At 49.6% G+C, this 19,184-nt stretch overlaps 1 protein-coding gene across 1 annotated transcript; it reads left to right on the forward strand.

The window, feature by feature from the left end:
• The first annotated feature begins 424 nt into the window (after nt 1–424).
• Nucleotides 425–2,521, forward strand: GSX2 (GS homeobox 2). Its single transcript, XM_004607985.2, has 2 exons — nt 425–1,093; nt 1,811–2,521. The coding sequence occupies exons 1-2, from the start codon at nt 532–534 to the stop codon at nt 2,149–2,151; spliced, it is 903 nt and encodes a 300-aa protein (XP_004608042.2). The 5' UTR covers nt 425–531; the 3' UTR covers nt 2,152–2,521.
• Nucleotides 2,522–19,184: the final 16,663 nt, after the last annotated feature.

A 19,184-nucleotide genomic window follows, 5' to 3' on the forward strand; every position in this document is an offset into this window, starting at 1 on the left:
GGGAGTACAAGGCACCCCTAATTTAAAAAAAAAAAAAAAAGTCTCCAAAGTCCGCACCTGGTGCGCTCTGCTGCCGGGCTCCGTAAGAGTTGTGCTGGGGGCCCGGCTCGGGGAGCAGAGCCGGATGCTGGTTCGCAGCGCAGTGATTTCTCAGGAAAGCGTGGAGAAAGCGGAGGGTGGGGGGCGGCGTCCCCGCGAAATTAACAAAACCGACACTTTGCAAAGTCTCCCCCTCCCCCTCCCCCGCGTCCCTCCCCGCCGCGCGCGCCCGCCCCTCCTCGCCGCTTCGGTGGGGACTAGGGCAGCCTATCCCGAGGGTGGGGGGCTGCCGGGGCGCCCGAGTGAGCGGCGCTCCGCAGCATCACGTGCCGGGGTCGGGGCTATAAAGCCGCGGAGCTGGGGCGCCGGGCGGGGGACGCGAGGACCAGCCCTCTCCGGGGACCCCTTTGTTTGCCGCGGGACGCCGACACCTCCACGTCCCCGGGGGCTTGACCGCCGCGCCCCGGCCCCCTGCCCGCACCCCTCCCGACCATGTCGCGCTCCTTCTATGTGGATTCGCTCATCATTAAGGACTCCTCGCGGCCAGCGCCCGCGCTGCCCGAGCCGCACCCCGGGCCGGACTTCTTCATCCCGCTGGGCGTGCCGTCCCCTTTGCTGATGTCCGTGTCCGGGGCCCCCGGCTGCCCGTCCCGCAAGAGCGGCGCCTTCTGCGTGTGCCCTCTGTGCGTCACCTCGCACCTGCACGCCGCTCGGGCGCCCGCGGGCTCTGGCAGCGGAGCGGGTGCGGGCCCCGGGAGCGGGGGCCCCGCGGGGGGTGGGGCGCCGGGAGGAGCAGGGGCCTTGCCCCTACTCAAGGCTCCGTTCCCTTCGGGGCCCGGGGACGCGCCGCTCTGCGCGCGCGTGGGCCACGCGCACCATCACCACCCCCCGCCGCCGCACCTCCATCACCATCACCACCACCACGCACCCCAGCAGCCCGGCTCGGCGGCAGCGGCGGCGGCGGCCCTGGGGCACCCGCAGCACCACGCACCTGTCTGCGCCGCCACCGCCTACAACGTGGCCGACCCGCGGAGATTCCACTGCCTCTCCATGGGTAGGGCGCGTCTCCGGGCACCCCCGCGCCGCGCCTGCAAACTCCCCCAGCAAACTTTTCTCCCATGGGTGGAGGGGACGGGAACCCGGAGTGGGGGTCGGCACCGGAGAGGAGAAGCTTTTGTAGGGGGTGCTGGGGGGACGGTAGGTACTTCCCCGCAAATCTGGCCAAGGTGGAGATTCGCTGGACGGCCTCACCTAAGCAGCAGGGCACGCTTGGTTCTGAGTACCGATCATGCGGGTCTTGTAATCCGATCTTGATCCTTGGGGTCTCGCCCTGGAAGGCTGGGAACTTTCGGTGAACTGGCTGCGTGTGGAAATCCGGAGGTTCGGACGTGAGCGTTGGACCTAAGCGTAGTGTTGTGGCGTCGGGGCCGACTAAGGCGTTTGAACGCGTTTGACCCTGCGGGCCTACCAGTCAGCTAGGGTAGGGGAGAGATGGAAGGGACCATCCATCCACACCCCCTTTAACTCTGATTTGCCCTCACGCACATCAAAGGTGTTCACTTGTTCTGGCCATCTCTGCCCTTCCGATCCAGCGCAATAGTGACGCGCGCGAGCGAGCGAGGGGTCAGTTTGAGGGGGAGGAAAACAGGTGCCGGGCTGAGCTTGAGCCGGTGCGTCCTGGAGGGGCGTCCCCGCTGGGGCATGGCAGGTCGGGGGTGGGAAGGTCTCGCTGGAGAATGACCTCTGGGCCTTATCTTGGCTCTGTCCGCAGGGAACTCCGACGCCAGCCAGGTACCCAACGGCAAAAGGATGAGGACGGCGTTCACCAGCACGCAGCTCCTGGAGCTGGAGCGAGAGTTCTCTTCTAACATGTACCTGTCCCGGCTGCGGAGGATCGAGATCGCCACTTACCTGAACCTTTCGGAGAAGCAAGTGAAGATCTGGTTTCAGAATCGCCGGGTGAAACACAAGAAGGAAGGCAAAGGCGCGCAGAGGAGCGGTCACTCCGGCTGCAAGTGCGTCGGCAGCCAGGCGCACTACGCGCGCTCTGAGGATGAGGACTCCTTGTCGCCGGCCTCGACCAACGACGACAAGGAGATTTCCCCCTTATGAAGGGAGGGCAGCCCCCCCCCCTATCACCCGAGGCTCCCCGGGCCAGCGCAGCGGGCAGCCTGGAACCCGAACCCTCCTCTTTCCGTGTCCTCACTAGAAAAATGTTGGAGGCCCAGCATTCATCAGCCAGGCCTGACGCTTTGAGTCTGAGCCTTATTTGTATAGGGCCCTACTCACAGTTTTAGATTTTTTTTTCCCTTTTTGTTTTTGGTCTGCTCAGGGGTCACTTCTGGCGGAGCTCCTGGAAACCATAGGGAATTCTGGAGATCGAACCTGGTCGGCCCATGGGAGGCCATCAAGGGCCTTACCTGCCCTGCCAGCTCTCCAGCCCTAGATTTAAAAAAAAAAATGTAAATAATCTAGAATTCAACTCAGTCTTGTCATATAACAAGGGAAAAGGGAGGGAGTCGGTTTAAGTTTAACACGGGGTGGGGAGGGGGGTTTGAAAGCGCATGTCACTTCCCTGTGCCTACAGTCTTCCAGAATGTGTTAAGAGCTATGGTTTTCTTGATTACTTTCTGCTGTTGCTGTTTTTGATGAAATGCAAATAATTTAGAAAATCAAGCCTTTCCTTGCAGGTCTTGCTTTCTGAGGGGAAAACTTTGCCTGGGGAGAGTATAAAGTTCACATCACTGGAAGTCCCTTTGTATGTGAATAGTTTTATATAAAGCCTATATTTATATTTATTTAAATAAATAAAAAATCAAGAGTTTAAAATTCATGGTTGCTTACTCTGGCCACCTTCTTTGGTCTTCTTCTTCCCCATGTTTAGAGAAATGAACAAGGAAAACAAAACCAAAAGGGAAAACAAGAGAAATGAACTAGGAAAATAAAAGCAAAAGCAAAAACAGGAGTATCAAGCAAAACCAAGGGTGTTTAGAGGACAAAATTCGTAATTGGTAAAGTGGGTCCTTTGGTTGAGTGCCTTGGAGGCTCTAGATTTTCTGAGTAACAATTTCCACTAAGAAGATGCTTTCAGCTGGCTGTGTGACTGGGCAAGCATTCTCCATCCTGGATGGAGTCCTCTCTTGGGAGCCAGAGCAAACCTCTCTGCAGACAGTCAAACTGACAGTTCATGGCACACAACTTACTAAGTCTATTTAGCAGGGTAAGGTGAGATTCCTTCATGTTGGACTTATACCCTGTTGCAATCCTCTTTTTCTTTCTTTTTTTTTTTCTTTTTTGATCACACCGGGTGATACTCAGGAGTTACTCCTGGCTCTGCACTCAGGAATTACTCCTGGTGGTGCTGGGGGGTGGGGTGGGGGACAGGGACCATATGGGATGCTGGGAATCGAACCCAAACCCAAACCTGGCTTGGCCATGTGCAAGGCAAACACCCTACCTGCTGTGCTATCACTCCAGCCCCTGTTGCAGTCCTCTTCTGTTTCCCTTCAATGCTCTCAGAATCAAAGCCTGACTGTTGTTCCCAAGGAAGGTCACTAGATGGGATGGTTTTAGGAAGAACAAGAGTCCTTTGGAGGTGAAAGAAACAACCAGTGGGAACTTACAAAGGGCAGGTGACTTTGTTTTGCTTTGTTTATTTCTTTCTCTCCTTGTTTGGTTTCCCTAACTTGAATCCAAATCGTAGTTCTCTCACCATAGTCAACTTTTGCAAGCCTGATCTTGAAGCTCAACTCAGCAAAACAACCCGACTCTCTCCAGAGTCAGTCATCCTAGGTAGAGAAGTGAAGGAAGCCGGACCCCAGGAGAGATCTGACCTCTGCACCCTGAATCCTCTGATACCCAGGGGTGTTATTTTTGATTATTTTCTGTAAAGATACCACCTGAGTGGTTCAAATCATGGAATTGTTTCCCTCCCACATACACAGAGTTCTTTCATTAGATTTCTGTAGGTCTGTAGGAGCTAAAACCTCACCTGCTGGGATTAGAAAACTAAGGTCACAAGGTAGTTTGGGGAGGAGAAAGGAGGAAAGATGTGATTGTGGTTTGCTTTGCTCAGAGAAGTCTCTCTCCAACTCCCTTCCTTCCCTCTCCCTCTTTGTGTGTGTGTGTGTGTGTGTGTGTGTGTGTGTGTGTGTGTTGTTTTGGGGCCACATCCAGTGATGCTCGGGGGTTACTCACTCCTGACTCTGCATTCACACATTATTTCTGGCCATGCTCTAAGGACCATATGAGATATGCAGGGGCTCAAACTCAGTTCAGCCACATGCAAGGCAAGCACCCTAATGTCCTAACCATCTCTCCAGACCCTCCCTCTCTCTTTGTCTCTTCCCCTTTCTCCCTGCTCCACCCCAATACGCAGGAAATGAAAATTCCTTCTGTCCCTTTCTCAGACTCTGAGAGGCCTTATATCAGCTGGGATGCACTGGAGGGCTGGCAGGGAACACCCCCGAATCCCTTGAATGAGGAATTGCTGTTTCCAGTTTTCCAGCACCTGGGTCTGTGCTGCGGTCAGAGGCATCTTTGCTTCCAGCCTCAGTGTCTCTGTTACACACACACAGCCCCCAGGTTGGTCCTCTCCAGGTAAAATGCAAGTGTGGGAGAAAGGGAGTTTCAAGGCAGAAAACAGGCATTGCAGGGATTTCAGAGCTTTTCCTTGTCAGGAAGAACCACAAAGAGCAAGCACTTCTTACAACTGTCTGGGCTCTCTCTGAGAGGAAAAAACCTCAGTGCAGCTAGGTCTCTCAGTTCGCAAATACTGGCTCTTGACCCCCCCACCATGTCCAAAAGCAGTTTGGACCCCAGCTTCAGGTCCTTGCATGGCTCCCTCAGCCCAGCCCCCCACTATTTGCCCCAGTACCCACTCCCCACATCAGATGATAACCCCAGCTCCAGTGCCCAGCACCTAGAGCAGCAGGGAGCAAAAAGCAGCAGCCTTCCCAAGCCCAGTCCTACCCTCTTCCTCCTGCCCTCTGGAAAATTCTCAGGGGAAGATTGAAAAACAATGACTCCTTCCATATAGAGACAAAAAATTTCAAGCAAAGAAACTAATCTAAACTAGTCATATGACAGTCCGCTAGAGAAGTTCCCAAAGTTCCCAGGAAGCACCTTCCTCCTCTGGGACATTTAAGGCTATGGGGCCTTCAGTCCTTCTTGTCACTTTTTCTTCTTCCTTCCTTCCTTCCTTCCTTCCTTCCTTCCTTCCTTCCTTCCTTCCTTCCTTCCTTCCTTCCTTCCTTCCTTCCTTCCTTCCTTCCTTCCTTCCTCCCTTCCTCCCTTCTCTCTCTTTCTCTCTCCTTCCTTCCTTCCTTCCTTCCTTCCTTCCTTCCTTCCTTCCTTCCTTCCTTCCTTCCTTCCTTTCTTTCTTTCTTTCTTTCTTTCTTTCTTTCTTTCTTTCTTTCTTTCTTTCTTTCTTTCTTTCTCTCTCTCTTTCTCTCTCTCTCTCTCTCTTTCTTTCTTTCTTTCTTTCTTTCTTTCTTTCTTTCTTTCTTTCTTTCTTTCTTTCTCTCCTTCTTTCCTTCCTTCCTCTCTCTCTCTCTCTCTCTCTCTCTCTCTCTCTCTCTCTTTCTTTCATGGGGGACGGGGTTGTATTATACCCTGTTGTGCTCAGGGATTAGTCCTGGTTGTGTGATCAAGGATCACTCCTGGCAGTGCTCTAAGGACTATAAGCAGTGTTTGGGACCAAACCAGGACAAATGCATGCAAGTCAAGCTCCTTAAACTGTTATCTCTCAGGTCCCTATAAAGGTAGATTTTTTTTCCCTCTCCCCAACTCCTGCCCCTCCATCCCTAATAAAAGAAAGGTGAATTTTTTTTAAGTTTTTGAATTAGAATAGGCATTTGGAGTCCACTTTATTTATTTTTTAATTTATTTTTGTTTGGGGGCATAGCCAGCAGTTCTTAGGCCTGATGCCTGCCTGGCTCTGCAGTCAGGGATTACTCCCAACAGGGCTCAGGGGACCATAGGTGGGATTGAATTCAGGTCAACCACGTGCAGGGCAAGTACCCTACCAGCTGTGCTATCACTCAGGTCTCCATCTAAATTTAAAGGCCTACAGTTTCACCTTGGTCAATTAATGTCCATCCCCCCACACACACCTCACATATACACACATACACACACAAGTACACTCAAATGTGAAAGTGCTCTGCTAAAGGTTCTTGTTTCCAAGCCCTCCCCAATTTATAAAGAATGTTTAAGGGCCCAGAGAGACAGTATACTGGGAAGAGTGCTTGCCTTGCATGTGGCCAATTGTGGTTCAATTCCTGGTATCTTATATGGTCTCCAAGCACTGTCAGGAGTGATTCCTGAGCACAGAGCCAGGAATAACTCCTGAGCACTGCTGGGCGTGTCCCCTCCCCAAAAGATGAATGTTTTAGATGTGTGGGGTGTTCCTTGACGATCTCCTAGGTTGGAAGCACTGGATAGTCACTTTTCTATCAGCCCGACTAGAGAAGCACAATTCTCACCTCTTCCCCCACTCCTGACAGGGCCGCTTGCGGCCCTCTGAACACAGCTTGGAAAGAGAGCAGGGGAATAAAAATAAGAATTAGAAGTCAGGACCTCACTCCACTAAAAGAAAAGAAAAGAACAGCTGAAGCCTGTGGAGCAGAGCCGCCTTCTTTGAGAACAAGTCGGGCACTAACTTTCAGGCACTAACTTTAAACAGGAAAGGAACTGAACAGGGAGGGGTATGGAGAGCAGGAAGCTGACCTTCTGCCCTCTGGCCTGCCCCAGTGCAGACACTCAGCAAAGGGAGCAGAGACCTTGCCCTCTCGCTCAGTGACCCTACAAACCCAAGGTCAAGGGCCAGCTCTGAGAGTGGCGCCCAAGCACAACTTCTTGCTCGCCAATGATGCCAAGGACAAAGGCATCTGGCAACCACTCCCTGGGGTGTCTGTGTACCCAGGCCACGAGACACTGGTAAAGGGGGCATCGCTCTTTCCAGGAAGACCTCTGCAGTGGCAAACATAGCTTAGTTGTCCCCATCTCCCAAAGAATGCCCAAGGATTTTAGGAGACACAAAAATATGGGGAAGTGAAGTCTGTACTACCTGGCTTCCTCCTTTCTTCCTTCCCTTTCACTTCCACCATTCTGCCCTTTTATATCTAATGATCAGGATTAGAAAGGCAGTTTCTCTCTCTCTCTCTCTCTCTCTCTCTCTCTCTCTCTCTCTCTCTCTCTCATTCCCTCTCTCACACACAGGCAGAGAGAAATGCCATTGGCAGCAGTCAGTAATATATGTGTCATATATTTTAACAAGAGATGTGATCTTTTCACCAGATCCTTGTTGCTTCCCTCTCCTATCTTTCTTGCATATTCCAAAGCTAGGATAGGGGGGAGGAGAAACAGAACCAGGAGAGGAAATTGAAGAGAGTTTACAGGTAGGATCTCAGGCCCAGTGAGGAAAGTGATGCTTCCTAAGGAACCCATTTGCCAGAGGAAATTGGGTTTAAGGGAGCAATCACTGCTTTTAAAAGGAGCTCCTCCCATCGTCTCCAAACACAGCCCCAAACTGTCCTAGACGCTGAAAGCAGCTCAGTGCATCAAAGCAATTGTTCCTACTTTCATTATTCACAGGGAATCTTTGAATGTACCTGTTAAGGTGACAGACCTCTTAAAAGGGAACATTTTTCCATGCAATTAAATGGTGCATTTACTAGGCTTCTATTAACATAATTTAATATAAATCTATTTTATAAATCTTTAGGCTCGCATTACTGAAAATTGAGCTTCTGGGGAGGGGGGGTGTGATGCCCACATCTCTTCCCTAAATTAGATGGAATGGAATCCAAAAACTTGCTATTCTAAGCCAGCTGGAAACAGTAAAAGTCGAGGCATCTTATTGCATTGTCTTTTGTTAACCGGGGAGGTGCAGGAAAAAAAATGTGGCAGTTTGTCTCCCAGAGGATGAGAAATGATGCAGGGGACCCAGCGTTCTTACAGCCAAGGCACTGATTCTGTGATCAGTAAGAGGCTGGGACCCCCGAGGGATTAACCAGAAGTGTCCTGTGATCTTTCACAAATGGATTTCCCCCTCAACCAAATCAGAACTCAGATGGATTAAAAAAAATCCTGAAGCAAGTTTCTTCTGTTTGTGGGAAGAACGTTCGGAGCCTATGTTCTGGCCTCCTCCCCACGCCCATGCAGTAGACAAATGCTTCCGAGACATTTTAGATACTCCTTAATTCTCAAATGCAGGGTCCCAAATTCAAAGCATCCCATTGTCTCTCGAAAGTGTCTGCCGTTTTGTGCTCCCGCGCACTGTTGTCAATGCCTGCTCTTTCCTGCACCAGGCGGGCCTCATTCGGAGCCCCAAGTCTCCGGGAACCTGAGAGGTACCTTTGTTAAGCCTTCCAAATCCCAACTGCAGGAAGGCCCCAGGGGCGCCTCTAAGTGCATCTCGACAGATCGGAAGTGTGTGCTGTGTGCTTAGGAAAGTAACTAGTTTCAGATTAATGAAGCAGTGACAATTTCAATCTGCTTAAAGGCGGAGGTTGGCACTGCCCAGGCCCGAGCGTGGGGAGCTCGCCAGGCTGGGCTTTATATTGTCCGCTTTTCTGAAGAGCAGACAAAGATGGATAGAGAGACATTGAAAAGCAGGGGGCGTATTTCAAACAGCCTCATAAAGAGGGCTGTCACTTTAAGACAAGAACCATAGTGCTTTGATGACTTTGTATTAGCAGCACCATTTCAAATAAGGGACTCAAGTCTCAAGCGAGAGGGAGGAAAAAGGAAAGAGGGAGAGAGGGAGAGGATGAGAGAGAGAGAGAGAGAGAGAGAGAGAGAGAGAGAGAGAGAGAGAGAGAGAGCCAACAGAGAATGTGGCAGTATTTAGCCTTGTATGAGCCCCGCAGCGGGACTAATTCTTAGGCGACCGCTTGATTTCTGAAGTTGAGGGAGACACAACCCACAAGCAGGTGCAGAGGAAAAAAGGCAGGTGGGAGCCGCTCCCGAGGGGAAAGAGCCCTCCAGGCCCGTGGGCAGCAGCCGGCTCCAGAAAGGCGAAGCCAGCTTGGCCTCAGTTTGCTAGGAAGGGCCTGAGCGGAACGGCACGGCTCCGTTGGCCCCAGACTGCTGAGGATTATAATGGAAATTTTTGAAAGCGTGAAAAAGAAAGAATAGAAAAGGGGTGGGGGGCTTTTGGAGTTCCCTTTCACAAAGCCTAATTTAAATTGTTTGGGGTCAAGCAGCAGCAAGCTACCTCCCCCCTTTCCTCCTTAATTAATTAATGACCACGATTAATTATTAGAGTCTTGCATCTCAAGACTTCAAAACGCCTTCCGGCGGGGCTGGTGAGTTGCTGGGGCCAACTTGTGGCTGTAACTTGGGAGAAGGGAGCCGAGAGTAGGGGCGACGGTGTTTGGTTGGGTTCAACATCTGCCTCTTGGGAGTCTCCTCTCTTCCTTTCTGTCTCTCTTTGCTGGTCTCTGCCTTAGTTTCTCTGCTCTTCTCTCCTCTTGCTCCTCCCTTTCTTTTTCCTCCTCTTTCCCCCCTCTACCCACTCTTCCTTTTCTTTCTTCCCTCCTCCCCTCCCTTACCCTCCCCTCTCCTCTCCTCTCCTCCTCCCTCTTCCTTCCCTCTCCTCCTTTCCTTCCTCTTCCTCCCTCTCTTCCTTCCCTTCCCCTCTCTCCCCTGCCCTGCCCTTTCTCTTTGTCAGGTCTCCACCTGTCTTCTGTCTTCTGTTTCTCTCTCTCTCTCTCTCTCTCTCTCTCTCTCTCTCTCTCTCTCTCCTCCTCCTCCTCCTCCTCCTCCTCCTCCTCCTCCTCCTCCTCTTCCTCCTCCTCCTCCTCTTTGGTTCCCTCTACCTTCTGTCTCTGGATCTCTCTGTAAGTCTCTTTCTACCTTGTTCTCTTCTCTCCTAACCTTCCCCACCCCCTTCCCCAATCTGACTCCTTTTCTCTTCCGGTTTCTGAACCAACCCGGGTCCCCAGTCACCCCGTGTGAGTGAGGGGCAGGCACGGGGCATTGCCCCCATCCAGGCACAGGGCCCTGGGCTCCTGGGAGTGGTGGTGGTGAGGGACCCAGGAAGAGGGGCCAGCAAGCAGAAGTCTGGATCCACAGGCCGGATCCAGCGTTCTCAACACTTTAGGGTTTTTTCTTTCTTTTCCTGCCGAAGAAACCCCTCTTTTCTAAGCAGCCCGGGGTGGGGATGGGAGTCTCCGCTGACTTTGCAGGCCTGCGAAAGGGCTTCCCGGCCCTCGGCGGCGGGGTGGGAGAAGCATTGGGTCACTGTTTCATTAGCACTATTGGAACCTTGCAACATGTGGTAATTTCTAGGGCGAGCTGAAAAGGGGGGATTATGTAGGAGGGACACAAGGACATTAGCGAACAGTTAATTTAACTCGTTTTCTGCTAGACTTTTCGCTACATTCCTAATTGACCGAGGGGCAGGTGAGGCTCCCGCCGCAGGCAGGCTCTTTCACGGGGGAATAAATGGTTCTTTTTCGGCTCTCGGCAGCTCACAATATATCATCAGGGAGAAGACATGCAATGAATATGTTGATTTATTTTATTAATGGAATTACACCCTGCCACGCAGGTGTGAGGGTAAAAAACCTATACCGCAATGGAATAAGATTAACAATGAAATGAGAATTTTATTAGCTTTATATGTCACGTAGACCTGGATTTGAACTGTCAAAACAAGCAACAAGAAACGATGTTCTTGAAGGCGGCCCTGCCAATCAGCCGAGAGGAACTGAGCAGCGCGGATCCCAATTGGAATCGGCGGCTGTTCCCGGCCCCCCCCGCCCCCCACCCCACCCCCGGTCACGTCTGGGAGAGGCAGCTGGGCGCGGGGCACGCAGGTAGAAACCGGCCAAGGTCAGAGGGTCTGTTGGGGGGGGTGAGTGGGGACTCCAGCCACAGCAGACCCCAGTGCTGGACAGGGAGCTGGATGGCCGGGGCGGCCGAGCGTCGCTGCTTGAGGCCTCAGGCTCTGGGCGCTCCAAGCCTGGCCAAAGTCGGCGGCGGGGAGCTGGGGCTGAGCGGGGCGCCCCTTGAAACCCGCCCTCACTTTTGGGCCCCTGCAGGCCTCGTCCCGCTACCTGAGTGTGGCGCGGGGCGCAGAGGTGCCCGGTGCAAAACGGCTCAGGGTGAGGGGGAGAAAGAAACTCTCCAAATAGCCCTTTGTAACCTTCTATAGAAAATCGAGGTACTCTGCATGACAAAGCACAATTAAGCTTGCTATTCAGGAGTTCTGCAGCTGGTAGCCCATTGGGAAAGTGGGAGGAGACGCGAATATATTAATAATGTGGCCAAAGTTTGCGTGCGTGCGTGTGTGCGTGCGTGTGTGTGGTGCGTGCGTCCATGCGTGTGTGTATGTGTGTGTGTGTATGTGTGTGTGTGTCCCTTTTGGAGGTCAGGGTGGGAGGGGCCCTCGGAGAACGGGTCCACCCGGGGTCCTGGCCACCTGCGTCGCGTCTCGGCTCTCCACGTGGGAAGCCGCGAGGCTCTGGCAGCCGTGGGGCGCGCACAGCGGGTCAGGGCGGATCCTCGCGGACATCTGACCACAGCTGGGCGGGAGGCGTGGCCTCGGGGACCTGCGCCAAGCTACCCCAGACGGCTGTGCAGGGAGGGGGGTGTGCGCTAGGAGCACTGAGGAGGGGGTTCTGCGGCGGGAAAGGGGTGCAGGAAGGCAGTTCCAGAGTTTGCGTTCAGCTCCAGAGTTCCCCAGCCCTCCTGCTAGTTGAGCTTCACCTGCCAAGCGGGTAGGGTTGCCGGCTCCCAGGTAGAACGTTACTCACTGACATTATCTTCTTCTTCATCGTCATCATCATCTTTCCAAAACTTTTAGGAAAGAACGGCTCTTAGCCAACTGTGCTAAGCTGGTCTCTCCGGATGGCTGTCAGCCTCTGCTGTCCTGTTGGGTGCCCACAGTGCTTTGTGGCTTGGACTCTTTCCCCTCTTAAGTACCCACATCACCCGCGGCCTCTCGCTTCTACTTGGACTTGGTGAATGAGCCGCAGGAGCCCGCAGAGCCATTCGAGAACTGAGGAGCGAGGTAGATTGATTGTCTGGGGCAGGCTGTACCCGTGGCGGCGGGTGTGCCGCTCTCGCTCTCCAGAAATCAATTCCCTTCTTTCCCGTGCGCCTCCGTTCCAAGGCTACAGCTTTTAATCCCGAGTCCCTGGGGTATCAAGGAGAAGTGAAACTCAGAGAGGGGTAGGGGAGGCCGTTCAGTTATTACTAGCTACACCCAAACTCGCTTTGATTCCCTTTCCCCTCCCTCCCCTATTTCTGCCAATAGTCTCGTCATTTAAAAGTTTCTTCAAAAATCCTGGTCACCCAGGGGTAGAGTTTGAAAGGAATATGCCACACAATGCCTCAGGCTTGGTATGATCATTCTGGGGACCGCAGGCAGTGCCCTGGATCTAACCTGGGCCAGCTGCATGCAAGGCAAGCACCTTAATTCCTGTGCTATCTCACACAAGTCCCCACTTAAATTATTTTTAAGGAGCATTAAATAAATACTTTCACATTGTTGTATAGTTCTCAGCACCCTTATACTTCTCCAGGAAGATTTGTCTCCCCAGTGGTAGTCATTAAATAGTAGTTCCCAGTCCCCTTCCCTTCATTCCTGGAACCCACTAGTCTTCCTTCCTTCCTTCCTTCCTTCCTTCCTTCCTTCCTTCCTTCCTTCCTTCCTTCCTTCCTTCCTTCCTTCCTTCCTTCCTTCCTTCCTTCCTCCCTTCCTTCCTCCCTTCCTTCCTCCCTTCCTCCCTTCCTCTCTTTCTTCCTCTCTTCCTCCCTCCCTCCCTCCCTCCCTCTCTCCTTTCTCCCTCCCTCCCTCCCTCTCTCCTTCCTTCCTTCCTTCCTTCCTTCCTTCCTTCCTCCCTCCCTCCCTCCCTCCCTCCCTTCCTCCCTTCCTTCCTTCCTTCCTTCCTTCCTTCCTTCCTTCCTTCCTTCCTTCCTTCCTTCCTTCCTTCCTTCCTTCCTTCCTTCCTCCCTTCCTCTCTTCCTTCCTTCCTCTGTTCCTCCTTCCTTCCTTCCTTCCTTCCTTCCTTCCTTCCTCCCTCCCTCCCTTCCTCTCTTCCTTCCTTCCTCTCTTCCTCCTTCCTTCCTCCCTTCTTTCCTTCCTTCCTTCCTTCCTTCCTTCCTTCCTTCCTTCCTCCCTCCCTCCCTCCCTCCCTTCCTTCCCTTCTTTCTTGTAGATATTCCCTTCTCTTCTTCCCAATGATGGTGAGGGATTCTGTTTCCTTAATCTGGAATTCTCAAAGGCAAAAGAGCATATTTGTTATATGCCCTCAGGGATATAAGAATTTGGAAATAATTCTTTTTGTGTGAGATTAGTTTGTGATAATTAGTGTTGCCATGCTGGAATGCTTTAAACTGTCTTTCGTATGAATTACACAGGGCTTCTGAGTAATATGGACTATCTCCCTGGACCTAACTGAAAGCAAATTTCCAAAACCATGGGTTGGAGAGATAGCTGAAAAGACCGAGCACATGCTTTGCATACAGGACGCCTGCCTTTGATCCTGGCACCATGTGGTTTCCTGAGTGCTGCCAGGACTGACCCCAGAATGCAGAAACAGGAGTAGCTCCTTATCACTGTCAAACAAACAAACAAACAAACAAACTGTAAAAACTATGTCTGGATTCATGCTCATGGCCAACACATAAAACCTTTCTAAAGATATACTTTTTTTTTGAGGGGGACATGGTTTTGGTTCACATCCAGTGATGCTCAAGGATTATTTCTGGCTCTGCTCTTGAGGATTACTCCTGGCTGTGCTTGAGACACCATATATAATTCTGGGGATTCAAACCAGGGCTTGCCTTGTGCAAGAGAGTCTAACTTCTGCACTATTTTTCTGGCTTCACTAAAGACCTTATAAAGAAAACATGTTTTGGGTGCCAGAGAGATAGTAGAGGGGTTAAGCACTTGCCTTGCATGCAGCCAACCCCAGCTTCGTCCCCAACACTGCATGAGCCCAAGCACAGAGTTCAGTATAGCACTGTAGCACTGTTGTCTGGTTGTTCATCGATTTGCTCGAGCGGGCACCAGTAACGTCTCCATTGTGAGACTTGTTGTTACTGTTTTTGGCATATTGAATACACCACTGGGAGCTTGCCATGCTCTGCCATGCGGGCAGGATACTCTTGGTAGCTTGCTGAGCTCTCTGAGAGGGACAGAGGAATTGAACCTGGATCGGCCGCGTGCAAGGCAGACGCCCGACCCGCTGTGCTATCACTCCAGCCCAGTACTTATGGATAGGAAAATCAGTGTCCATCATATAATGAACAAAACTAGTTTGAATAAAATCAAATAAAATTATTTTCACTGTCACTGTATCACTGTCATCCCATTGTTCATAGATTTACTCGAGCGGGCACCAGTAACATCTCTATTCCTTCCAGCCCTGAGATTTTAACAGCCTCTCACTCATCTTCCTCAATGATTGGAGGCTCTTTCCAGGTCAGGGGAATGAGACCTATCGTTACTGTTTTTGGCATATTGAATATGCCACAGGTAGCTTGCCAGGCTCTACCATGCAGGTGGGATACTCTCTGTAGCTTGCTGGGTTCTCTAAGAGGGATGGAGGAATCGAACCCAGGTGAGAATAGACCCTGAGAACTGCCAGAAGTGAACCAGTACCCCTACCTCCAGAACACCTATATATTTAGTCACCCAAGTATTGAGATAAACTTACTGAAGGGTTTTAGAGTGTAAATTAATATAGGTAAAATTACTTCCTAAAACTATAAAGAACGGAGAAAACAATAAAAAATCACAAATTTTACTTTCATGACCTTTTTTTTTTTTTTTTTGGTTTTTGGATCACACCCGGTGATGCACAGTGGTTACTCCTGGCTCTGCACTCAGGAATTACCCCTGGCGGTGCTCAGGGGACCATATGGGATGCTGGGATTAGAACCCGGGTTGGCCGCATGCAAGGCAAACGCCCTACCCGCTGTGCTATTGCTCCAGCCCCTCATGACCCATTTTGAACGATCTATCTGTTAGACATAAAAGAAAAAACTGTTCTTTGATTAGCTTTCAAGTATCATCAGAATGAAATCTTGGTCAGTATCAGGATTATTTTTAGAAATTTATGGGGTTGGGGTAAGACATACCTGGCAGTGCTCAGGGGATCATATGTTACCAGGATTCAAACCAGGGTTGGCTACCTATAATTATTTATTTATTAACTTATGGGGGGGGAGGCGTAGAAAGAGAGAAGGGTGCTGGCCTTGCATACAACTGAACAAAGTTTGATCCTTGGTATCTCAGAGTGATTCCTGAGTGCAGAGCCATGAGAAAGCCCTGGACACAGCTGGATGTGACTCAAAAACAAAGCAAAACAAATTTCTGGAATGTGTTCTTCCCTTTCCAATGTGATATGTAGAGATTTTTAAGACATGGAAACATGCAAATGTTTGTCTTTTTAAAACAAAACAAAATAAAACACTTTCTTCTAGTGGAAAGCTTTCACTGTCACTGTCACTGTCATCCTGTTGTTCATCGACTTGCTCGAGTGGGCACCAGTAACGTCTCCATTGTGAGACTTGTTACTGTTTTTGGCATATTAAATATGCCACAGGTAGCTTGCCAGGCTCTGCCATGCGGGCAGGATACTCTCAGTAGCTTGCCAGGCTCTCTGAGAGGGACAGAGGAATTGAACCTGGGTCAGCTGCGTGCAAGGCAAACGCCCTACCTGCTGTGCTATCGCTCCATCCCAGTGGAAAGCTTTAAAACACCAAATGTTTTTTGGATTTTTTTTGTCCTTGAGTTTCGTTGGAAAGTCAAAATTGGCAAATATCCCAAAGGTCACTATATCAGGTCTGGTATTTGTTCGCTGGTTTGGTTTGGTTTGGTTCCCAGGGACTGGGGAAAGAGGCAAGGAGTTAAGTGCTTCTGTTTTGTTTAGGTTTTGTGGTGCCAGAGATCAAACCCAGGGCCTCACACTTACAAAGCATACATACTAGGCCCAGTTTTACAGACAAATGTGCCTCAGTACAATTTCCATTCCTGATAACAATTCTTACTATGCTGAGGCAGAAAACATTTTAAATTGATAAGGTATTACCTGTCAGAAACTAATGACAAGTATCTCCCTAAGTTGTGATTACCAGTAGCTTTAGGAACAGCTAAAGCTGCCCCCATAATTATTTTATTTTTCCCTGAGACCACATATGAACCCACAAGTACTTTCAGGAATAACCCCTGAGCACTGCCAGATTCAAAAAGAAAAGTAATCCCTTAAACACTGCCAAGAACCAAACCCAACCCAAACCCCAACATCTTCCTCAATGATGTTCTTTTGTTTCTAGTAAGTCATACAAAGAAAATGATTCAACCCCAGGCAGGAGAGATAGCACAGTGGGTAGGGCGTTTGCCTTGCACGAAACTGACCAGGTTCAATTCCCAGCATCCCATATGGTCCCCTGAGCACCGCCAGGAGTGATTCCTGAGTGCAGAGCCAGGAGCAACCCTTGAGCATCGCTGGGTGTGACCCAAAAAGCAAAAAAAAAAAAAAAAAAAGAAAAGAAAAGAAAATGATTCAAGAGATACAAATGCTAAAAAGGAAGAGATTAAATTTTACGTGTGTACTTTTATATATACTTATATATATTATAAGCATAGGCAAACTATATTATATAGTATACATAAACTATATACTTTAAGCATATAAACATAGTTTGTACTGTTCCATCTAAAGTATGTATGTATATATATGTGAACATATAAATATATATATGTGGAGAGAGAGGAAGTTTGCAGGGATGAAGTTATTTAGACTACATAGACAGGTAGTTTTGTCAAAGGCTTGACTGTTATTCAGACAAGGAAATGTTTTCAAAGATCCTTTAAGGCTTTTGGTTTATTTGGGGTCCTCACCCAGTAGTGCTGTGTGTGGAGTTACTTCCTGGCTCTGTGCTTGGGGGTCCTCCCAGTGGTGCTGCAGGTACCATATGATGCTGGGGTTCAGAGCTGAGCCTCCTACATACAAAACATTCTCCCTAGCCCATTGAGCTCTCTCCCTATCCTGATGCATTTTATTTTAATTGCTTGTTGGGTAATCATATACCCCAGTATATATTTTGTAGGATTACATAGTCTCAGGTAGTTTAGGTTTATTGGGTTACTCCCATTACAGTGCTCCCACTCCACTGTGTTTATTTGTAACTTCTTTCTTTGTGTTCTGTTGACTTGCAAATATTGTTTTTCTCTTCTCCTTGAGACCTTTGCATAGTTTATTTAGAGCAATGTCCTTTTGTATGGACACAGGAAGACTTAGCAAATGCTATGCTTTTATAACCTGGGAGTCATTTGACTCTACATGATATTTTCTTCCTGGGTATCTGTTCTCTCAACCTAAGCCTCAGCTGCCCTTACTTCCTAGCACTCCCAAAAGCAGGGTCCTGTCGAGGGACAAGACGGACCCAGGGCAAGCGGTGAGTTGTGTGCTACCCTGGCATCGAGATGGGCCTGGCCAAAGTGCCTAATGCTTAACTATAAGTTAAGAGCTTGATCATGGACAAATGTTGTCATGATCCAAATAGTGATAACTAGATTTGGACCCTGCTAGGGTGAGGAATGATTAATCTGGCCTGAGTGCTGTGGTCTGAGTCTGTGGCAAGATGTTGCCAGGAGAGCTGCCTTGCAAGCCTCAATGTATCTCTTGCTATGTCCATACAAAAATAACTAGTATTAAGATGTTAATAAGTGTTTGGACTAAGGAAAGGAAAAAAACCTTAAAGAGTCAGGAAGGGCTTTGGAATACCCTGCCCTCAGGAAGGGCTTTCTTATGTTGATTTTGCTACCTGGCTGGGTGTAGCCTAGAGGGCAAGGTGGGAGAGACAAGTAGGGACAAGTAGGAGGAGAGGCTGCAGTAGATCCAGAGAGAGGACGGAGCTGGGAGTGCGAGAGATGAGAAAGATGGAAGATTGAATAAACGGTAACTAATCAGCAACCAGCTTGGTCCTCATTCTTCCTTCGCCTGTCCTTGACCACTGGCCATCCTGATCCACTCCACACACTGCGCTTCCAGAGCATCGAACGCGGGCGGTGAGATAGAGCCGCCCGGAGAGCCCGCAAGTGTATGCGCCCCTCGGCAAGCCTTAGTTTTTTACAATATTTGTCTCAATCTGTCCCTTATAAAGAAAGGCATAGTTTTTAAGGTATCACTTGTATTACTTGTCATCCCATTGCTCATCGATTTGCTTGAGTGGGCACCGGTAATGTCTCCATTTGTCCCTGTCTCGTGCTAGTGTAGCCGAATGGTGTCTACTCGCTTCCAGGAACATGAAGAGCATCATCAAACTGTTCATTCAGGGTCTTGACAAAGAAGTCTGACCATCTCGTAAGTGGGCAACCAGGTGTTCTTTTGACATCCCGTGGAATCCAGTCGGTAACAGCTCTAGTCCAGTGGTCGTCTCCAAGTAGCATCACATGTCCTGCCCATCTGATTTTTGAGGCCTAGGCAAACAAAGCAGCATCCCTGATTCTTGGTCAGAACTTCAGATTCCTTCTCTCACTTAGTGAAACGTGATAGTCTAAACATAGCTCTTTCTCCTCTTTGGGAGACCTGAATAGCATTCTCATCCTATTTTCGTAGGGCCCAGGTCTTTGAGGCGTATGTTAGTGCAGGAAGAATGGTGGAGTCAAAAAGATGTGCCCGGAGCTGGCAGACCATTACAATATGCCGGTTTTAAGGTATATTTTATAATATACTTTCAAATAGATTGCATTTGTAGAATTAAAATTCAGAATTTGGTACCCCCGCAAATAAATATAATGAGTGTGGTTTATGTAGGCCTAAGTGGACTTTGAACTTATGGATGATCTGATTCTCTAATAGAGCTTATCAATGATTTCATTCTCTAAAAGACCTTTATATGAAATGAAATAGAAAAATAACCTTGTTTTTTAATACTGCTTTTGAAGCAGTACAAAGGCAATGGTATCTTCCTCAGACTTCTCATACATCTATAGAACTTTATAGCCATATTTGAAAATTAACCTTTCATTTTCTCTTCCTTCCTTCCTTCCTTCCTTCCTTCCTTCCTTCCTTCCTTCCTTCCTTCCTTCCTTCCTTCTTTCCTTTCTTTCCCTCTATCTTTCCTTTCTTTCATTTGCTCTTTATTTTTTTCTCTCTTTATTTCTCCCTTTTTCTCCT

Source organism: Sorex araneus, chromosome 5 (assembly GCF_027595985.1).
Source record: "Sorex araneus isolate mSorAra2 chromosome 5, mSorAra2.pri, whole genome shotgun sequence".
Lineage (NCBI taxonomy): Eukaryota > Metazoa > Chordata > Mammalia > Eulipotyphla > Soricidae > Sorex > Sorex araneus.

Coding starts and splice junctions, on each gene's coding strand:
- GSX2 (XM_004607985.2), top strand. CDS start 532: ATGTCGCGCTCCTTCTATGTGGATTCGCTCATCATTAAGGACTCCTCG. Junction 1,094..1,810: donor ATTCCACTGCCTCTCCATGG/GTAGGGCGCGTC, acceptor CTCTGTCCGCAG/GGAACTCCGACGCCAGCCAG.